Raw genomic sequence first — 20,430 nt, 5'->3', positions numbered from 1 at the left:
AGAGTTAATATCTTAAAAGGTCACTGAACTATGAGAAATTATCTTGTAAAGTCACTAAAGTTTATTTTGTATCACTAAAATCACTTAACTTAACACCTTTATCTTCTAAAATCACTCAACTATAATTTATCATTAAAACAAATTTGACATGGCAAATTAAATTAATTTTTATGCCATGTCATCGTGGATCCCACAAATAAATAAATTATATTTTAATGTCATGTAATCATGGACCCGACAAATAAACAAAATTATAAAATTTATTCATTTTTATGTTTTCCCCTCTTAAATTATGTTTTTGCTATCAAATCTGTAACTTTTTTTTTTTTGGAACTATTACAGACAATCAAATTTCTTTCTTATCAAAAAAGAATTCTAATCAACATTGGAAATAAATGTTAAATTCAATGGGATTGACTATATTGCCTCCCGTGATTGAGCACCATTGTTAGCTAAAAAAAACAAACCAAAAAAAAAACAATATATTGTGTTATAATAGGTGTCTCACATAACCACAAAAAATTACAAAAATAATTTCTATACTTTGTTATACATGCTGAAATCTTGTTTATAATGAAGTGTTTTGGGTACATTTTGTGGTTTGGATCTTCATTTCAATTCTTCTATATATGAATTCCATTCCTGTTATAAATAAGAGACTCTAAGACTAATTATCTCTGGATATATTCACTATAGACTTTACAGCGCCTTTCTGTGGATGATAACTTTTGAGAGAAATAGAGAAAGAAGTAGAAGAAGGAAGCGGGAGATTTGAGCAAGAGAAATAGGGTTTTAGTGTTTTAGAAGAAGACAACTTGTGGGTGGGTGGGTATATTAATAAATATATTTTATAATTTTATTTATTTGTGGGGCCATAATTACATGGCATAAAATATATTTTATTTTGCCATGTCAGATTTATTTTGGTGACAAATATAGTTTAATGATTTTAGAAGATAAAAGTGTTAAGTTGAGTGATTTTAGTGATACAAAATAAAGTTTAGTGACTTTACAAGATAATTTCTCATAGTTTAGTGACCTTTTAAGATATTAACTCCTTGTAGTTATTTGATTTAGTTTCAGTTGTATTCATTCACTCTATCATTTCAATTGTTATCAACTTGTATCAATTGTATTTATTCGCTCTAATATCTCTTGTATTCATTCATAGCTATTGTTCAATTGTTACCAACTTGTATAGGTTGTATACGTTCACTTAATTTCGCTATATCAAGGCATACAATCACAATAAATTATATGCATTCGATCAATATATATCTATATATATATATTCTCTCTCATAAAACAAAAATACAGTGAAGATACATACAACATACACTTGTGCGTCACTATATTTCGTTGTATGACACTTGTATTTTATGAGATTTCATTGTGATACATTGAAATACAATGATAGATGTAGTTATTGTGTCACATAAATGTATGTGACTCCATAAGAAAGTAGGGAAGAAAAGTTGACGTTTTTCGATCAGAAGGTCACCATGACAATACACTTGTATCCAGTGGCGGATCCAGGATTTAGAGTCCGTGGGTGCCAAATAAACTTATCGATTAAATTAATTTTATATTTGATTGAATTATTCGTCTTTTCGATATATATCATAAATCAATCAATAAAATATAAATAATAAGATATTACACTTTTATTGAGTATTTAATCAAATAAAAGAAAAGTCAAAAGAGTAATAATGTAATTAATTTAATTTAAGTCAATAACAATTATAAAAAAAAAATTGTGCCAGCTATTTTTCCTTAAAAAAACGTGCTTGGAGCTTCTTTTTTTCTTAAAAAACGTATGCAGCAAATTTCTCAAAAAAATAGGTACAAATGGGATTCAAACCCGCAACATCAGCCTTCTAAAGTTGCCCTCCTACCGTGGCACCACAAGCCAATTTTGTTTTGTGGGTGGCACGCTTTATATTTATATAAATATTATATGTATATACCTATGTATATATAGAGTTTCCGTCGAAGTTCGGGGGTGGCGTGGCACCCCCACTGCCCTTCATAGATCCGCCACTGCTTGTATCAACGGTAGAAAAAATATCTTTGAAAATATATATATATACTCTCAATTTCAAACATTATTTAAAATTTCAGATCGGATACATTTTATAGATATATTCTTTACTAGTGACGATGATTTTGCAACATAGAGAAACTTTACACTTTTATATAAGAGAAAAAAAAAAGACAATCAACCCACAAAAAAAGAATCTGGGATAAGCTCCCTAATCATTTTTTGGTGACCGGTTTGCTTTCTCAGCCGACGACTTTTCGTTATAACACCACTATCCTCCTGTGTCCTAATTCCTAGCCCACCCGTGTTCCGTCCAACTTAACCTATCATCATTAATATTATCTTGGGACTGAGATTTTCATCGAGAAATCGCAATTTGCTATAAAATTCTAAGTATAATGAGTAAAAAAAGTTTTCTAAGCCACATAATTTTTTCAATATTATATTTTATCCCAATGTCATATTAGTCAAACCAATAACTTCATGTGTATAAGCCACGTGTGAATTTCCCTAATAATAACCAAATAGAAATAGAGTAAAAAAATGTCTTGAAGAGTCAACAATGGTTAGATATATACAATACAAAATGTACATACACTGTAATAGAGAGCCATTGGATTGAGCAATCACAAAATCTTCTTTGGTAGATTCAACATCTGCTTCTTCACCATTTTTTGGGTAAATCTTTTTCTCAGTCAAACTTCCAAGAATCTGATTTAGTTTTGTTGACTCTCATAATCTTGATTTTTCTGATTTCATAAGATTACAATTTGGGGGTTTTGGTTCTTGACTATCTGATCTGAAAAAGATTCAATCTTTTTACTTTTTTGGACTTCTTGAAGTACCCCTTTTGATTCAAATTGAATTTGGGTTTTTGGGTTGGCGTTGGATTGACCTTTAGATTGGAGTTTTTTGGGGATGTAATGGAAGAAAACGCAGCAGCTTTTCATACTGCTTTAAATGCGGCGCAGGCGTTAGGAAGGGGTTTTGATGTGAATTATGATACAAGATTGCTTTACTGTAAAGGGGTGGCTGGGTCTAGGGTTGTAGAGATTGATGAAGACCATACAAGGGATCTTTCTTTATACGATAACCTAGTATTGCCTAATGTTTCAAGGGATATTAAGAACTTTCAGGAGCCCGGCGGTCGTAATGGCTCCAGTGTTTGCAATTATAATGAGGTATGTCTGCTCTAGTTCACTGTTTTTAGGTGCTCTGTGTTTGATTTGTTAAATTATAGAATTGTTGATTGTATTGTTTTATGTCAATCTAGTGATGCTTTCTACAAGTATCAGGATGTTTTTTATAGCCTCGTAATCCCCGAGGATGTAGTTTGTGTTCTGTTACCATATGCTGTTTTTGTCTTTAGCTGGATTGCTTCTATCGGAAAGAACCTCTCTACTTTTACGATGGAATCTGTTTCTCGAGTCGGTAGTATTTTACGAGGAGGAACCATGAGTGATTGGTGACCAAGGTCTCTGGCTACTTTATTGATAGCCCTCAACTCCTCATTAATGTTGTTGATTTTTCGAGACATTTTGTTCTTAAAAGCAGTATGAGAAAAGAAATCACTGACCTTTCTCATTGGATTGTTTCTGATCTTCACTTGTCATTTGAGAGATTCATACCTGAATTTGTCAAACACATATTCAGCATTTTCAGCAGCTCTCTCAAGCCTGTTGAGCCATAGTTTCACAGCCTGATCCTCAACTTGTCGTCTTTCTGCATCATGAATGAAAGCTTGGATCAATGACACATTTTGTATCAACATTTCAAGATCTTTGTTGCAGTCCCTTGAGCTACAGAATTCCTCAATAGTGAGAGAAAGCAACTTTTCAAGCAAAACTTGAACAGTAGCTATGAATCCGGACGGCCTGTTATGTATTCGAAGTCATATATTTATTTTAATAACATTTTTTATTGGGTAAACCAAAAATCGAACCATTAATGGAATTAAAATCGATAATCCGAAAATCGATTAAGAATATCTTATTGACTTGTTAGTGATTTTGCGTATTTAAAAATTAAAAATCGATAAACCGAACTAATAATACATCAAACTGAACCGAACCGACCGATGCACCCCTTAATGGGTTGATTGGAGCTATTGGTAATATTGGTAGTGTTGATTCACCGAAGAAGAAAAAGTGAAATTTGAAAAACTGTATTAAAATTGTATTAAATTCAAATTTAATACTTATAATACATTGAATTAAAAATGTTTTAGTTATACATTCACCACAAGCATTGAATCATGCCTATAATATGTACAAAATATTGAATTTAAAATATATTACAAATGTTGTTTATTTTATTTTTCTCTAATTAAACGATGTTAAAAAGATATTATACCTGAATTTCAAATATTCAAAAATTATTTAAATTAATTTATGTGTAATTATATTAAAACTACTCCCTCCGTTTAAAAAAGAATGGTCTAGTTTGATTTGACACGAAGTTTAAGAAAATAAAGAAGACTTTTGAATTTTGTGGTCCTAAATTAAAGTTATGTCAAATGTACAAAATTGTCCTTTAATCTTGTGGTCTTAAACATGTCACGTGGAAAGCTGAAATTAAAATGTTACAAAAAAAAGAAAGAGGTCATTTTTTTTAAACTGACTAAAATGTGAAGGAGATCATTCTTTTTTAAATGAAGGGAGTATAATAGAAATGCATTATATATGTATTTAGCTATTTCTGAGAAGGCCACCAGGTTCAACTATGGTGGAAATGAGAAGCTGCTGAAGTTTGTCTAGCTGATTTAGACATTTTTGATCGGATTTATGTCCTTGGCTGTTTTATTTTTTTATTTTTTGTTATTTTGTTTGGTCTTGTAGATTTGGGCTTGGATCCTTTTTGGGTCCAAGCAAGTTTTCATTTTTAATAAATGGGCAATGCACAATGTTAATTAAAAAAAAGAAAAATTACTTAACTACACAATACTTCTTTACCTATTCTCAATATTTCCCTACTCTTTTATTAAAATACAAAAATCCCTTATTTTCCCCCAATTCAACTTAACCGGATACTTTATTAGTTTAAGTATCCGCCCGTTATTAATTAAAGTATCCGCCCGTTAATTAAGTATCCGTGCTGCTAATAACTTAATAATTTAAGTATCCGCCCGTTATTAATTAAAGCATCCGCGCTGCTATATTATGCATCCGCCCGTTAATTAAGTATTTGTGCTGCTAACAACTTAATAATTTAAGTATCCGCCCGTTATTAATTAAAGTATCCGCGCTGCTATATTAAGTATCCACACTGCTATATGATGTATCCAAAAAACACTAAAAAAAGAGATTTTTGGTAATTAATGAAAGAAGGGAAAGGAAGTAATTTCTTTCTTATACTATGTCATTTGCCTAATTTTTACTTAAAAAAAAAAAGAAGAAGCTATTTCTGAGAAGGAGAATAGGGCTAATCTGTGTAAATAATGATATATAATACATTATCTATGTAAATTGACCTTTTTTTTCTTTAGTAACTCCCACCATTTTTGCTAATTATTACAATTATTTATTTCACATGCATGTTTATTATTCATAAACTTTCAAACTTCCCCCGTTCTTAAAGTATTTATGTGCAGATTATGCACAAGTGAATTTATAATTATTCTTTCTTTTTCATGAATTAACTTTTTTCCTGCTAAATTGGTTTTTCTTATTTTCTTTTTCTTTGACAAGTAACATTATAGGGAAAAGGGTCAAAGTTATCCCTCAATTTTATTTTATTGGTTGATTTTACCCTTGTCATTAAAAACAAGTTATTTTTATCTCCGCCGTCAATAAACTTAACAAATATACCCCTCCTTGATGGAAAGCCCCAAATCAATTAAAATTACCCGATTTTACTTAAATTACCTAATTTTGACCATACCCGACCCACTTAATAATATAACCCATTTCTTTTATCCAAATCAACTTTGTTTTCCCCACTACCACCACCAAAGCCACCACCCTCTCCGAGATCTCCACCACCACCGCCGCCGAAATCACCACCTCTCCCACTACACTACCTCCTCCAAGTCAGCAGCCCTATCAAGAGTCAATTTATTGCTTTCTAAGACCAAATCCCATCTGGGTTTCCAACAAAAGTTAACATAACCAAATTTGTAATCCCCAAGAATAACACAATTATCAAGAGTAGAACCAAAATCAGCTCTCCACTTGAGCAAAGCACCCTCATCAATACCAAATTCCCCACTAGGCAACTCGTTCCTAAGCAACCTAATTTCATCAAAATTCTTCAAAAGTTGTGTAGGGGAGTGATGGGTAACAAAATTTTGCTCAAAATCATCATCGACAAGAGACGATGAAGCAGTACATCGCCGGGAAGAAATTGAGATCAACTAAGGGATTGAAAGGGTTTAACAAGACCAAGGAATACAAGTCGAAAAAGGGAAGAAATGGGGTGACATGACTTACTAGAAGAGTCATCATCAAAGATAACACAATCAACACGAACAACAACGTTATCAACTCGAGGAACAAGTGAATGAAACCTCGTACAAACTCCACAACACCTTCCTAGAGTTTTAACACCACTGATCTTGTTGAAAATCAAGAGAAGAACTGGATAATGTTGCTAGTTGAAGTGGTCAACAAGTTATGGGTAGATCGTTGACCTCAGATCTGACTTGGAAAATTGGGTATATTATTAAGTGGGTCGGGTCGGGTTAAAATTGAGTAATTTAAGTAAAATCGGGTAATTTAATTGATTTGGGGCTTTCCATCCAATGAGGGTATATTTGTTAAGTTTATTGACAACAGGGGTAAAAATAACTTGCTTTTAACGGCAGGGGTAAATCAACCAATAAAACAAAGTTGAGGGGTAATTTTGACCTTTTTCCCAACATTATATTACGTGTGCTTGAATACTCTTAAACTGTTGATTTTCTTATTCTAAAAAAATTGCATGGTCACACGTGCAATGCACGTGTTTAGAAACTAGCACTCCATATGTCTCATTTCATATGTCACATTTTTACTTTACACTTACATTAAAAAATTATGTAACTTTATCCTTCTACCCTTATTTAATATTTTTGGAACTCAAGTTTTCAATCAATGAATATGAATTAATTTATTTTGATTAATTAATTTAACCAATGAACATGAATCATTTACTTAGCTTTTCTAAGTTGGTCAAATGTATATTTTCAAGGCTAATAGCTCACAAGGGTAAAAAAGTAACAATATGGTAATTTATGCATTGATTTTATGAAATGACAAGTATTATAGACCAACTATTTATAGAAAGAGATGACATATAAAATGGGACAGAGGGAGTAGTATATAAGAGAAGTACGGTAAAATAAATTTGGTTAGAGCCATTGCATAACTCAAATAATGAGTATATTGTTGAGATCGAAACAATATGCTCATTATATGAGATACTATAATAGGAAAACAACTCCTAGATGTCTCATGAAAATTGACTTAAGAAAAAGCATATGAGATGATCAGTTGGGAGTTCATAAGTGAAGCTCTGAAAGGGTATGAGTTTCCAGTAATACTTTAAGATCTTGGTGATGACATGTCATGTATCTTCAACCAAGTTCACTATTAACGTAAACGAAGATGGATACGGATACTTTGAAGGGAAGAGAGGCCTCAGGCAGGGTGACCCTATGTCACCTCAGGCAGAGTACATCTCTAGAGTCTTATAGAAAATGAGTGATTCACCTAATAAACAAAAACTCTATTTGTACAAAAAGGCATGTACAAGACCTCTGCTGTCAAATCTTAGTCTTACAAGTAAATAATAACTCCACACCAGTTTCCGCCAAATGCAATTTCCCTTGCCAATCATGAAACTTAAACACATCTAAGAGAAGTCTGCTCCAGTCTACCATCTCCACAAGGTCCATCCATGCATACCGTTGTTTCAATCAAGAAGCTTAAACATACGAAACGGTAAAAAGTCAGTTTTTGGCACCTTGTGAAATGGAGAAGCAACTCATAACAAACAACCACGAAAGAGATTTTAGATGAAATCAAGAACTAATAAGATAAATAGGTATTGCTAAGGATAGCAGTCTTATTCATGCATTGCAAATGTCTCAATGAATTATCCTTTGCTGTGAAGCGAGAGTAACGACAAGTGTGCATACATATATAGATTCATCTCTACTGTCTAAAGCATAAAAATCAAACCAATATGAGATTATTATTATTATTCAGGAACTTATATGAATTTACTTAGGATTGTTACAAGAGAGTTTTCAATTAACAAACAACAATTCAAACCAAAAAAATAGATTTCAAGTGAAAGTCTACAACACTACATATATCTATATCAAGCAGTTGAAGTATCATAAGAAAAGGACATGGTACTTGTTGGTTGGTTGAACTACTCATTCATTATTTACCAAAAATACTTGTTAGTCTTTTATTTTGATTAGCTCGTAGAAAAAAGGTATTTTTATTAAATGAAACCGTACATAAAAGTATAGTTTCACTTGGGCAAATGAGCGACTGTGTACTCAATGAGTATTACTTAATAGTTGTTGGTACTCAAACGGAGAAACTATTTTGTGAAGTGAAAGTAATGAGAAGTGTGACTATTAAGAAACTTATATAGACTTCTACCATATATGAAACTTGGAATTGTTCCTTTGAGAATTTTCATTTTACATAGAACTGTAAACGAGATAAAGGTAAGTAGGATGATTTAAGAGCAGCATTTAGGGGATAAAGAAAAACCATTCCAAAGAAGAAAGTATTTGATCTAAAAGCCACCATTTGCAATCTATTTGTGGACAAAAACGAACTTAATTTAAAATCTCAAGCTTCATGCAATAAAAGTCTCCAAAGGCACCACTGATGCAAAATGTTCCAATCTGTCCCCTGCAAATTGAATAGAAAATTTTCTTTTACTGTTAACGAAAACTGGAGAAACCTCTATTATTAATAGAAGTCAAATGCGACTTCTATTGATTAACTATAATGACAAGCTAATCTTATCCAAGAACCATACCACTTAATAACTTCCATTATACTATGTAATGAAGAGTACTACATTCGAGGATTAAGTGATAAACTCTTTATTGAAGGATAAACATGCAAATCAAATGAAACATTTGAATAATTTGAGATATATTGCAATGGACTAACTTTACAGAGGTAAGTGAGCAATATTACGTATCTTACCAGATTTTGGTGCCTCCAAATACATGTATCTCAGATACACGGGGTCAAATTTATGTGTAATTTGTTCTAGATACATTGTATCCAAATGGAATCGCATGTATCTTGGATACATAATTTATCTCGCTCGCCTCCCTCACCTCTTTCTCATCTCGCTCGCCACTCTCTAATGTATCTTATATCCCAAATACAGTATCTTATATCTTAGATACATACATACATATACATGGTAGAGAAATCTAGCAAAGTGACTGGCAGGAGTTGCTCTTTGGACCCTTTCCGGGATCTCCAATTCACATTCTGCCAAATGCAAATGAGTTTACAGAATGCAATCTCCCTGCCAAATGATGACACTGAAACAAATCTAACACAAGAGCATTGCTGGTGTTTCAAACATGAATCTGAAACACGGGAAATGGTAAAAAGTCAGTTTTGGCACGCTTTCCTCCTTGGAGAATGGAGAAGCGGATCATTACAAGTAACCACTAAAAAAGGAGAAAGGAAAACCTGTTTAAGATGAATATATACTGCTAAGGACATTTTAAGAGCCAATGGGTCACTCTTTGCAAAAATATTCATGACAACTATCTTTGTTGAAGTCCTTCATTCGCAGAAGTTTTAATGAACGGAGAAATTGTCCTGTGAGATGAAAGTAACGAGAAGTGTGTCATATATTCATAAAAGTTGTACTGTCTAAAGCATGAAAATAAAACCAGAATTGCAGAATTGCAGAATTGCAGAAGACATAAAGATTATATACATTTCTACCATATATGAGACTTGGTATTGTTCCTTGAGAGTTATCAATTTACTAAGAAAAATTAAACAAGATATAGGTAAGTTATATAATTTGAAAGTAGCATTTCGGGGAAAAGAAAAACCATTCCAGAGAAGAAATATTGATCTAAAATGCCATCATTTGCAATCTTTTTATGGACAGTAGCTAACTTACCTTGAACTTTCAAGCTTCGTGCAACCAGAGTCACCACTTAAGCAAAATGCTCCAATCTGTCCCCGGAATATTAAACAGGAAAAAGGAAATACTATTGAAGACAGTCAACGGAAACTGAAGAAGCTTCTTCTACTCACATTTCGGCCCAAAAGGAAATTTTTTGAATCAAAGCTTATATAAGTGTCTTTCTGTGAGAAATGGTTCTGCTACCTCTAGCGTTGAACCAATAATAAGTCGATAATAAAGCCAGTCCTGCATCAAAGCTTATGCAAGTGGCTTTCTGTGAGAAATGGTTCTGTGAGAATTATTTGAGCTGCAAGTCATGAATGCCTCATAAGCATTAAGCAGATTTCGATGGAACTGACAATCCATATCTTCATCATAGCACCTGAATAGATATGACAAATACTGAGATTCTTCTTATTTCGTACCGGTTGGGAGAAGGGATGGTCAGACATTAATACTGTGAGAAAGTAAAACACTGAATATATAAAGAATGAAGCTCTGGATAAAACAGCTTACATTCTAATAGTTCCACAATATCATAGAAAGTTAAATACCAAGTCCCAATGAGAGTAGATATCAGAATTTATTCATCAAATAAAATTGCAGAAACTTACGTGGAGAATACACCCGTGTAGCTTCTCATTGAACACCCTATATGCTTTTGAGTTCTTTGATATTTCATATGTAGACTTCAGTTCCCCGAAAAGGTTTGTTCAGTACCCAAATACTAATGAAAGTGTCCCATAATGAGTCTACAGTTGAAGATTGTTCTTCATACAAAATAACACTGGTGGTTCCTCTGTGAAACACAACAAGTCCCGTTAAACATTAAAATTGTTTCATGAGAGAAAAGGAATGTAAAAAAGAACTTGATAATAGCATTCCTCTAATAACTAAATAAAAATACCTAACATGATTCTTCCCATGGATTTTGACTTGATATACCACAACAACGTTCTACCATGACCTTGTACCTAGTAACCTATGAGCAAAAATCATAAATTTTCATGATTAAACTTTTTTTTAGGAAGGTAATGTTGTATTCATCAGCATAGACCTCCAAAAATTGGTTTCCAACAAAAAGAAAGATAGAAACTAGTAGATTACAAAGTGCCTATAAATTCTAAATGAAAATTTACCTAACGTAATTGCCTGTTGTTCATACGATTTGGCTTGATTTACCACAGAGACGTTTTGAACCAGCTACCTATAAGGAAAAGAAACATAATTTTTCATTAGATAAATATACCATACTTGAAGAATTAAAAGAACAACGATTCAGTTCAACTGGACAAGCAGATTGCTGAAAGCATAGCATAGATGCATGATTGATAATATAGCATTTTTTTATGTCAAAATAATTTCAGGAAAAAATATTAAATTACTTACAAAACTTCTTTTCCAGGAAATAATACTCTAATTAAAAATGCGAGCGACTCAGAAAATGAAAGAGAAACCAAGACTTACGTCTGTCCTTAATTATCCTCCCACCTACTTCAATATTTGAAATATTAGAAATCTTGGACCACTGGGAGTTGGTGCAACTTTCTTCTAACTTTGGGCAGTCTTTAATTACCAGGTTCCATAATTTAGTGAGGCGTCGCATGGCATCTCGGGACGGTAGATGCTCTAGTTTTTTGCAGTCCTGTAAATATAATTCTTCCAAAGAAACAAGGTTGCCGAGCCCATCCAACAGAGCTTCTAACAATGGACAATCATTTATCCACAGAAGCCATAATTTGGGCATGACTTTTGAGAAGTTCAGATGTTGTAGCCGTTTGCACCTCACTAGCGATAAACTTTCAAGAGAAGTAAGGTTGTCAAGTCTAGGAGGAAGAGCCTCAATTCCGAAATCAGCTATGTTGATCTCTCTTAGGTCAGAGAGTTGCATAAGCTGATAGGGCAGAGAATCCCAGTGTCCATGTCCATACACCATCAGAACACGAAGGGACAACAGCTGCTGAATGCCATTAAAAATCAATTGGAATGCATCAAAATCCACCATCTCTGAGAAAGGACCAATTTCCAATACCCTTAACCCAGTGAAACGGTGAAGGCCCACTTCTGGTACACTAATCAATTTGGGACATTGCGATATATTCAAAAATGAAAGTGAAGGCATTTCCCACACATGTAAAGGGAATGAAACCAAGTTGTTACAGAAGCTGACCATCAAAAACTCTAGAGACCGGCATTGATCTAGCATTCCAATTGGTAAACTGATCAATCCATCACACTTAAATAACGTCAATGATTGGAGGGAAGTCAAATAGTTGTCTCCATTGGGAACAGGAAGAGAACTGAAATTGGTGCAGCCGTCAATCATTAATCTCTTAAGAGAATGGAGATTGTACAAGCTTTGTGGCAATTCACGAAACTCTCCGCAGTTGGAAACACATATATGTTGAAGAGAAACATTGTTGCGTAGCATCTCATCTGGAAGACAAATGAGCTCTTTCACATTACAAACATCAAGATACACAAGAGATGTCAAGTTGCTGCACAAGTTCAACAATGGCATTTCACTGTCAACCCCTCTAATTTCTAATTGACGGAGGATTTTAAATTGATTCGGAACACATTTTAACAATGGACAGTCTATAATCCGCAACTTCTCAAGACCGGGAGACATTCTTACTCCAACTTCATCTCCCTTCCACTCAATAAGGCTACGCATATCCTCCAATACTAGTTCTTTCAATGACGGGAACACTTGGACAATGATGCTTGATCCAATATTGCTAATCTCAACACCATATAAAGCAGGTCCAATGCATTCCAACTCATGGAATCCTACCAGCTCAAGATGCCGAAGGAATTTCAGTTGGCCAAGGGATGGAATTTCTTTGCACTTTTTGCTACCACTTAATTTCAACTTAACCAAATTTGGCAGCGACTCTTCACTGAACCATGAAGGAAATTTAGTCCCTAAATAGTCCACTACTGCTAAGGTTTTCAAGTTTGGATGCGGTTGAAGACCATCCAACACATGCTCATCATTGATCTCACGGCCTTCTGATTCATCATGGGACCATCAATATGACAGCTCGCAGATGTTTGGTTTCTCCTGTAACTATGCTGTTCGAGCCTCTTCTTTATCACAGACCAATTGGAGACCATTGATCTTCAATTCACCTCTTAGGTTTTTCAAATGACCTAATTCTTCTATTTGACGACCTTTCTCTAAACCTACCTTGAAAAACTGGAGGGTTTGAAGACTAGTCAATTGCCCCATATTAAGTGGCATCTGAAAATGTTCATTGCGAATACACCATCCTCCCCAATGCCGATATCTTTCGTCAGCAGAAGTGTAATATATGTGTCTCAAACTTATCATATTTCCCATCTCATATGGAAGTTCTTTGAGTGAATGGCAGTTGATAGCTCTAAATGTTTGCAAATTATAGAGCTCGCAAATGGAGTTGGGCAAGGCTGTGATCTCAGTATTTGAGAGATCAAGATATCTCAAGTATATCAGGTTCCCGATTTTGGCAGCCAACTCGCTGATTCCTGAACTGGACAAATCTAAAACTCTCAAGAGCTTAAAGCTCAATAGCATATCTTCCGATATATAATTGTTTCTCCAAAACAGTGTGCACAAACGTTCTGGCTCATATATCTTATCTATTTGATCCCCTGGTGACTCACATCCAAAGTATCGAACTTGAGAAAGTTTTTCTCCATCGTTGCCCTTTGGATCAAATAGTTTAGATTTTAAGATATCTCCAGCCAAATCATGCACAAGATCGCACATCTTACAATGTGTTATATTGTTGTGCTCATCTAACTCAACATCTTGAAGCAAGGAACTTTTCAACAAGATTTGAAAAAACCTATGCCCAACGTCTTCCATCACAGTGATCTCTTGACATGGATGGAGAAAGCCTTCTGCCATCCAAAGTTGGATAAGTTGTTCCTTTTCAAACTCAAAATCTTTTGGAAACATTGCAAAGTAAGCAAAGCATTTTTTCAGTTGTGGAGATGGTAGATAATCATAGCTGAGTTTTAGGATTTTCTTTATGCTCTTTTCTCCGTTATCATTTTCACCTGCAACAAGGGGGTTTCCATCAAGAATTGCCTGCCATTCATGTTTTTCCTTACCGCGTAAGAGGCCTCCCAGCACACTTGCAGCCAATGGTAGACCTTGGCACATTTCAACAATCCTTTTCTCCATGCTCACTATTTCCTCTGGAATTTTACCATCAACAAACGCTCTTTGTTTGAAAATGGACCAACAATGATCTTCTGATAATTTTTCCAACATATGAGGACCTAGTACTGTTGCTACTGTGGATGCCACCAATTCCATACGAGTAGTTACAAGAATGAAGTTTCCTCGGAATGTATTCATTCCTCGCAAGGTATCCACAAACTCATCCCACAATGTTGGGTCAACACGCCACAAATCATCCAGGACAAGCAAATACTTTCTTCCTGCCAGTTCATCTTGGAGCTTTTTGGCTATTATATCTCTGCCCTGGACCTCAACTTTCCTCTTTGTCAATGATTCAAGGATCAGTTCAAGAAAGCTCTTAATTTCTGACATTTCAGGTAGACATAACCATACTTTCTTTTCAAAGTGCTTCTCGATTTGTTCATCATTGAAAATTCTCTTGGCCACAGTTGTTTTCCCTAAACCCCCCATGCCCACTATGGGAATGGTGCACAGATCAATATCCTCTCTTATGGTTAATATCTTCTCCTTTATTTCAGCAACATCGTTGTCTCTGCCAACAACATACAAAGCAACTACTATGGAGTCTGTTTCTCGAATTGGTAGTATTTTCTGAGGAGGAACCATGAGTGATTGGAGACCAAGGTTTTTGGCTACCTTATTGATAGCCCTCAACTCCTCATTAATGTTGTTGATTTTTCGAGACATTTTGTTCTTAAAAGCTGTATGAGAAAAGAAATCACTGACCTTTCTCATTGGAATGTTTCTGATCTTCACTTGTCTTTTGAGAGATTCATACCTGAATTTGTCAAACACATTTTCAGCTTTTTCAGCAGCTCTCTCAAGCCTGTTGAGCCATAGTTTCACAGACTGATCCTCAACTTGTCGTCTTTCGGCATCATGAATGAAAGCTTGGATCAAGGATACATTTTGTGTCAACATTTCAAGATCTTTGTTGCAGTCCCTTGAGCTACTGAACTCCTCAATAGTGAGAGAAAGCAACTTTTCAAGCAAAACTTGAACGGTAGCACCAATTACAGGATCGGCCATCGTTGCGTTTGCTCCTTCACAAAATCTTCTTCTCAAAAATGTCTTCTTTTGCTAAATGAAAAGAGAATAATTCATACACAATGAATTTGAATAAAGATAATATAATTCATACACACAATAATTTGAATAAAGAATCACATTTTGTAGGCCATTGTTGCATATGAGCCACAAAAAGCAAGATAATAATAATTCAAATAGTGAATCCAATGGCATAAATATCTCTCCAACATAAACATGGAATCCAATGTCTTTAATTTGTATAACTCATTCAAAAGAAGAAGTAATTACGTGTTTCGAATTTGAATACAAGTGATAATTTTTATGGCAATAAAGTCACTCAACTTATTAAATAACCTACAAAAAGTCATATAATTTTGCTTTGTCATTCACATCATAGTTGCCTTGGGACAAACTCTCCAATTACTTTACCATCCCAACTGTATGGCCTACCATGTGTCTTATTTTTGCTTATGCTGCTTCCACTTCTTTGATGCCTAGTGAGACAGCCCAATTCCTTGCCCCTTTATCAAAGCCTACGCCCAACATATTATCTTCCTCATCCTCATAAAAAAATCACCGCCCATATCATAAGCATTATGGGGACTAATCCGGATACTAAGGGCCTCTGATTCATTCTTCTTTGTAATCACACTTTTAGGCACAAATTCTAAAGCTTGTGGACTTCATTTGCTATTCAAAAGAGAAGGTGAAACTTGCTCTTCTTCGTCAACTAAATCATCCCACCTAGGAGCATTCCCAAGACCTAACTGTTATTATTTGACTCAAAAAATAAAAAAAAATCATTGTTTGTGCCCTGTGTGTATAAGAATTTGCAGGATTAATGAGTTGAAATTAATTTTTGNCATTCCCAAGACCTAACTATTATTATTTGACTCAAAAAATAAAAAAATCATTGTTTTGTGCCCTGTGTGTATAAGAATTTGCAGGATTAATGAGTTGAATTAATTTTTGGGTACATGACTTGGACATTACTGCTCACTCTGCTTAACAATTTATCTAACAAATATCAACTTCTCCGCAAGTCCTATGTGATCGGCTCGGCCCGACTCAAAAGATATTGAGGGATGATCAATCCCAGATAATCCGTGTGCATAGTCACCCTCTAAACCAATTGAGTCTCCTTATATGTTAGTTGTGTTTTAAGATCTAAAACATTATTTTCTTTTCAGGACAACACTCTTTCTTCTTTAATTTTCCGAGTAATTTTTCTTTTTTAAAATTATATTGTAGTCGTGCTTTTGTTATTTCTGGTTGCAAAATATAACTCTTCAAATAAAAAGGTAAATTGTATTTTGGAGAGTTTATATATATAAGAATATATAATAGTCAACTGAAAATGTTTTATTATTTTATATACTTTTTTAGTGTTAAAAATTGATAATAATCTCTCATTAGGTCTACGCATCGAGTTGATGGAGCCTAATTCAAATAGACTATTTTAATATACTTTTTTTTGTGTGTTTTGTGTAGTCTTAGCAAAAGTTTAAAATTATGCAAACTGATTAGGTAAAAAATATAAGTAATAAATATTAGTAGTAGTATAACTTGAATTTTACTGCAATTAAATCATGCAAATTTATGGTTTAAATGAGAACTCAAATTAAGTTATGATTACTAAATATTGAGCATAAAAATGAACTTTTACATCCAAAATATACTAATACTAATAAATTCATAAGTATTCTACTAAATTATATTTTATTAAGTTTAGATTTATCCAATTTAAAATTTTTATTATCACAACACCTATTAAAGGGTCCTGAATTTTTAATTAGAGTTTTCGAGTTCAAAGCTTAGGAATTGAGAAGTTATTGATAGGAAATGTTTTCGGGACAATTTCCTAAACAATTATAGTTTGGAGCATAATTATTAGGATAAATTACTTGTATACACATCTTTATTTTCCATAATTTCCATCATTCCCTACCATTACAAAATATTTCCAAAGTCCCTTATTTTTCCCAAATTTTCAAGTCAACCGGATACATAAGTATCCCATCCTTAACACATGAATTCCTTCCTTTTTTTTCACTCCTTTATTCTCTCCATAATTTGCTCTACAATCCTATCAATTACAATTTTCATATCAATTTGATTTTCAAAAGGATTCTCTACAATATTATCCGTTAGAATTTTCATATCAATTTTATTCTCAAAAGGATTCTCTCTCCGGTCAATCAAATTCAAACTACTCAATTGATATACTGTGCCTCCTCCACAGTCGTCTTCTTCAATTTTATTTTTTATCTTCATTATTTCCTGATGCATATGGATCAGGATCATTCTTTTAGTGTTGGTACTACTCAACTAGTCGAAGAAGGATGCATCTTCGCCTTCTAAATAGACTGTGGAAAAAAGCTCAAAAAGACAAAAAAAAGTAGATCTACTAGTGGCTTTTGTAAGGACTTTGGATCGAGATTCATGAGTGACGTCTATGTTAATAGTTGAAAAAAATTACAAGGGTGAATGTTGAGAAGGAGAATGAGAAGAAGGATGTACCTTCGTTTTCTAAAGTAAATGTAGAAAAAAATGGATGTACATTTGTCTTCTAAATTGATTGTTGAGACAGAGAAGTCGAAATAGATCAAATTGTTGATTTTTTTTTCCGATTTTTTCTTGTTCATCTTTTTTCTGATATATATGCGTTCAGATTTTTAATGTATCAGGTTGTTTTGGTTTCTTAAATTAATGTATAATGTCTTCGTTTCAACATTATGATACATTACTATTTCACTATGTACAATGTATCGTGTTCAAATTACTAATTAGATACATTAACTAGATTTTTAATGTATCTAGTTAGTTTTGTTTCTTAAATTAATGTATAATGCCTTTGTTTCAACACTATGATACATTACAATTTTATCATACACAGTGTATCATGTTCAAATATTAATTTTGATACATACACTTAATTAGTTTTGATACTTGATATAAAACTTCTTCCAAATGTATCATTTATCATGTATCTAGGTGTTGCTATGTATCTTCTCTCTTATTCAAATTTAGAAGGATATGTAACAGTACACAGTACATGATACATTAAAGTGTCACACAAATATGTATCAGATTCATAAACATGTGATACACAAATGTTATTATCAAAAGTTTGTTTAGTTCGAGACAAAATATGAAGTTCTTGCAGCTATGTATTTGATACAATAAACATAAAGCACATTAATACATATATTATATCATGTATTAGATACACAACATAATGAATCATGTACACAATATTCTGTCTTTTAAACAATGCTAATATCAAATACAATTTTTTTTATCAAACACAACTGCACAAATTGTGTGTTAGATACACATTTTTATGGAACACAAATATTACATCTACTAAACCATATAACTGATACATGATATAATGTATCAGATACACAACATTCTATTATTGCACGAACAAATATACAATATTTTAGACATGATACGTAAATTCAAATTTATACTAATTGTATCTGATACGTAGCAACTACCACAAAGTAATGTATCGATCTCAAACCTTACATCTTATGGACATCAATTACTTATTTAATGTATCTAGTATAAATACAACACTTCTCAATTTAAACGAGATACATAAATAGTAATGTATTGATAAATCTATCCATCTCAGAAACAAAATTCAGAAAACGATTAAACAACATTATAAAGGGTATGAATGATCCATCAAAGCTATGCATCTCTTCAACCTTCCTGTTTGATATATCAATTTTTAACGGATACATTGAAAATCCAAACTCTTGTTTCTTCACCTCAACGATGTATCAGATCTCCAAATTTTTCCTCAACTCATCGATCTTTAATTCAACTGTAATGGTTGATTTGAGATTCACAAATCAATTTTTTGACCAACAACAATTTCATCACTTTTGTATCATTCATACCTCACCTCACTTTCTCAGATTTCGGAATGTCTCAACAAGATGGACATGTTCATGTTGTATCTATACAATTTATCGACAAGTTTGATTCAAAAATTGAGATTTTTTTAGAAAGAATGAGAAGAACAATTTTGGGATACATTAACTAGTTTTCTAATGTATTTTGAAATACAAATTGAAGTGGTCAGTAACTTCTTTGACCATCTCTTATTGTGGTGCCACGATCGAGGTGAGATGAAGAGTATGCCAAGCAGCAGAATCAACATTTTCCTGTGATATCCTTTTTCTATATATCGGATTTTCAAGTTTTTCCTCATCTCATCGATCTACTGCAATGGTGTATTTGAGATTCACAAAAGAAATTATTTTCCAACAACTAATCATTATGTATCTTATCAAATTTTTGACAAATTTGAATATGATTTGAATGATTATTCGATGAACATGAGACGATGAATAGAGAGAAAAAAAATGAATTTTGAATTTGTTGATTATGGAAGGATTTGTGTCTGATTGATTTGTTTGAAGCTAGGAGGATTTGGAAGAAAATTGAGAGAAGAAAATTTGAATTTTGAATTAATTGAAGTTGTTACCATTTGAGAAAGATTGACAATAAATTGATTAGCGTGATTTAGGGAACTCACATTCAAAATTGATTCCCTTTCCTTTAAAAGTGTAACTGAATTTGTTTTAATGTATTGGAATTAATGTATCCGACTTATTTGCTATGTATCTGGATAGCACTGATTTTGAAGGGATTTTTGTAAATTGAAAAAGAGTAGGGATAGAATGTAATTTAGATCTTTACACTATGGGATTTAGGTAAGTTATACTTATTATTATTAGTAGCTATAATTTGCTTATTTATCATTTGTAGCTATTTTTTGGTTTAGCAGTTGTATTTGTTCGCTAGGAGATCCAAGATAGTTACAATTGCTACCTGCGTGTATCAGCTGTATCTTTCCTCTCTAATGTTGTATCACTTGTACTATTTCGTTCTATTGTATTAATTATTATCAGCTTGTATCACTTGTATTCGTTTGTAGTACTGTATTAATTATATCAGTTTGTATCACTTGTATTTATTTGATTTAGTTTCAGTTGTATTCATTCTCTTTATCATTTCAATTGTTATCAACTTGTAT

The 20,430-nt window shown here is 33.0% G+C and overlaps 1 protein-coding gene across 3 annotated transcripts in view; it reads right to left on the bottom strand.

Moving 5' to 3' along the window:
* The window catches only part of LOC125851961 (putative disease resistance protein RGA4), a 22,984-nt gene extending 7,543 nt beyond the window's left edge, over positions 1 to 15,441 (bottom strand). Inside the window, exon 1 of one of the 3 annotated variants that reach the window (XM_049531699.1) lies at positions 14,294 to 15,441. In XM_049531699.1, coding sequence (XP_049387656.1) covers positions 14,294 to 15,374 — 1,081 coding nt within the window. In that variant the 5' untranslated portion in view covers positions 15,375 to 15,441. Of the gene's footprint in view, positions 1 to 13,327 lie in introns of all 3 variants that reach the window. The other 2 variants (XM_049531698.1, XM_049531696.1) reach the window with 2 other exon arrangements.
* Between the last annotated feature and the right edge of the window lie 4,989 nt (positions 15,442 to 20,430).

The sequence above is a fragment of the Solanum stenotomum genome, unplaced genomic scaffold (assembly GCF_019186545.1).
Source record: "Solanum stenotomum isolate F172 unplaced genomic scaffold, ASM1918654v1 scaffold30974, whole genome shotgun sequence".
NCBI classification, from domain to species: Eukaryota; Viridiplantae; Streptophyta; class Magnoliopsida; order Solanales; family Solanaceae; genus Solanum; species Solanum stenotomum.
This window is presented reverse-complemented; position numbering and strand designations above follow the sequence as displayed.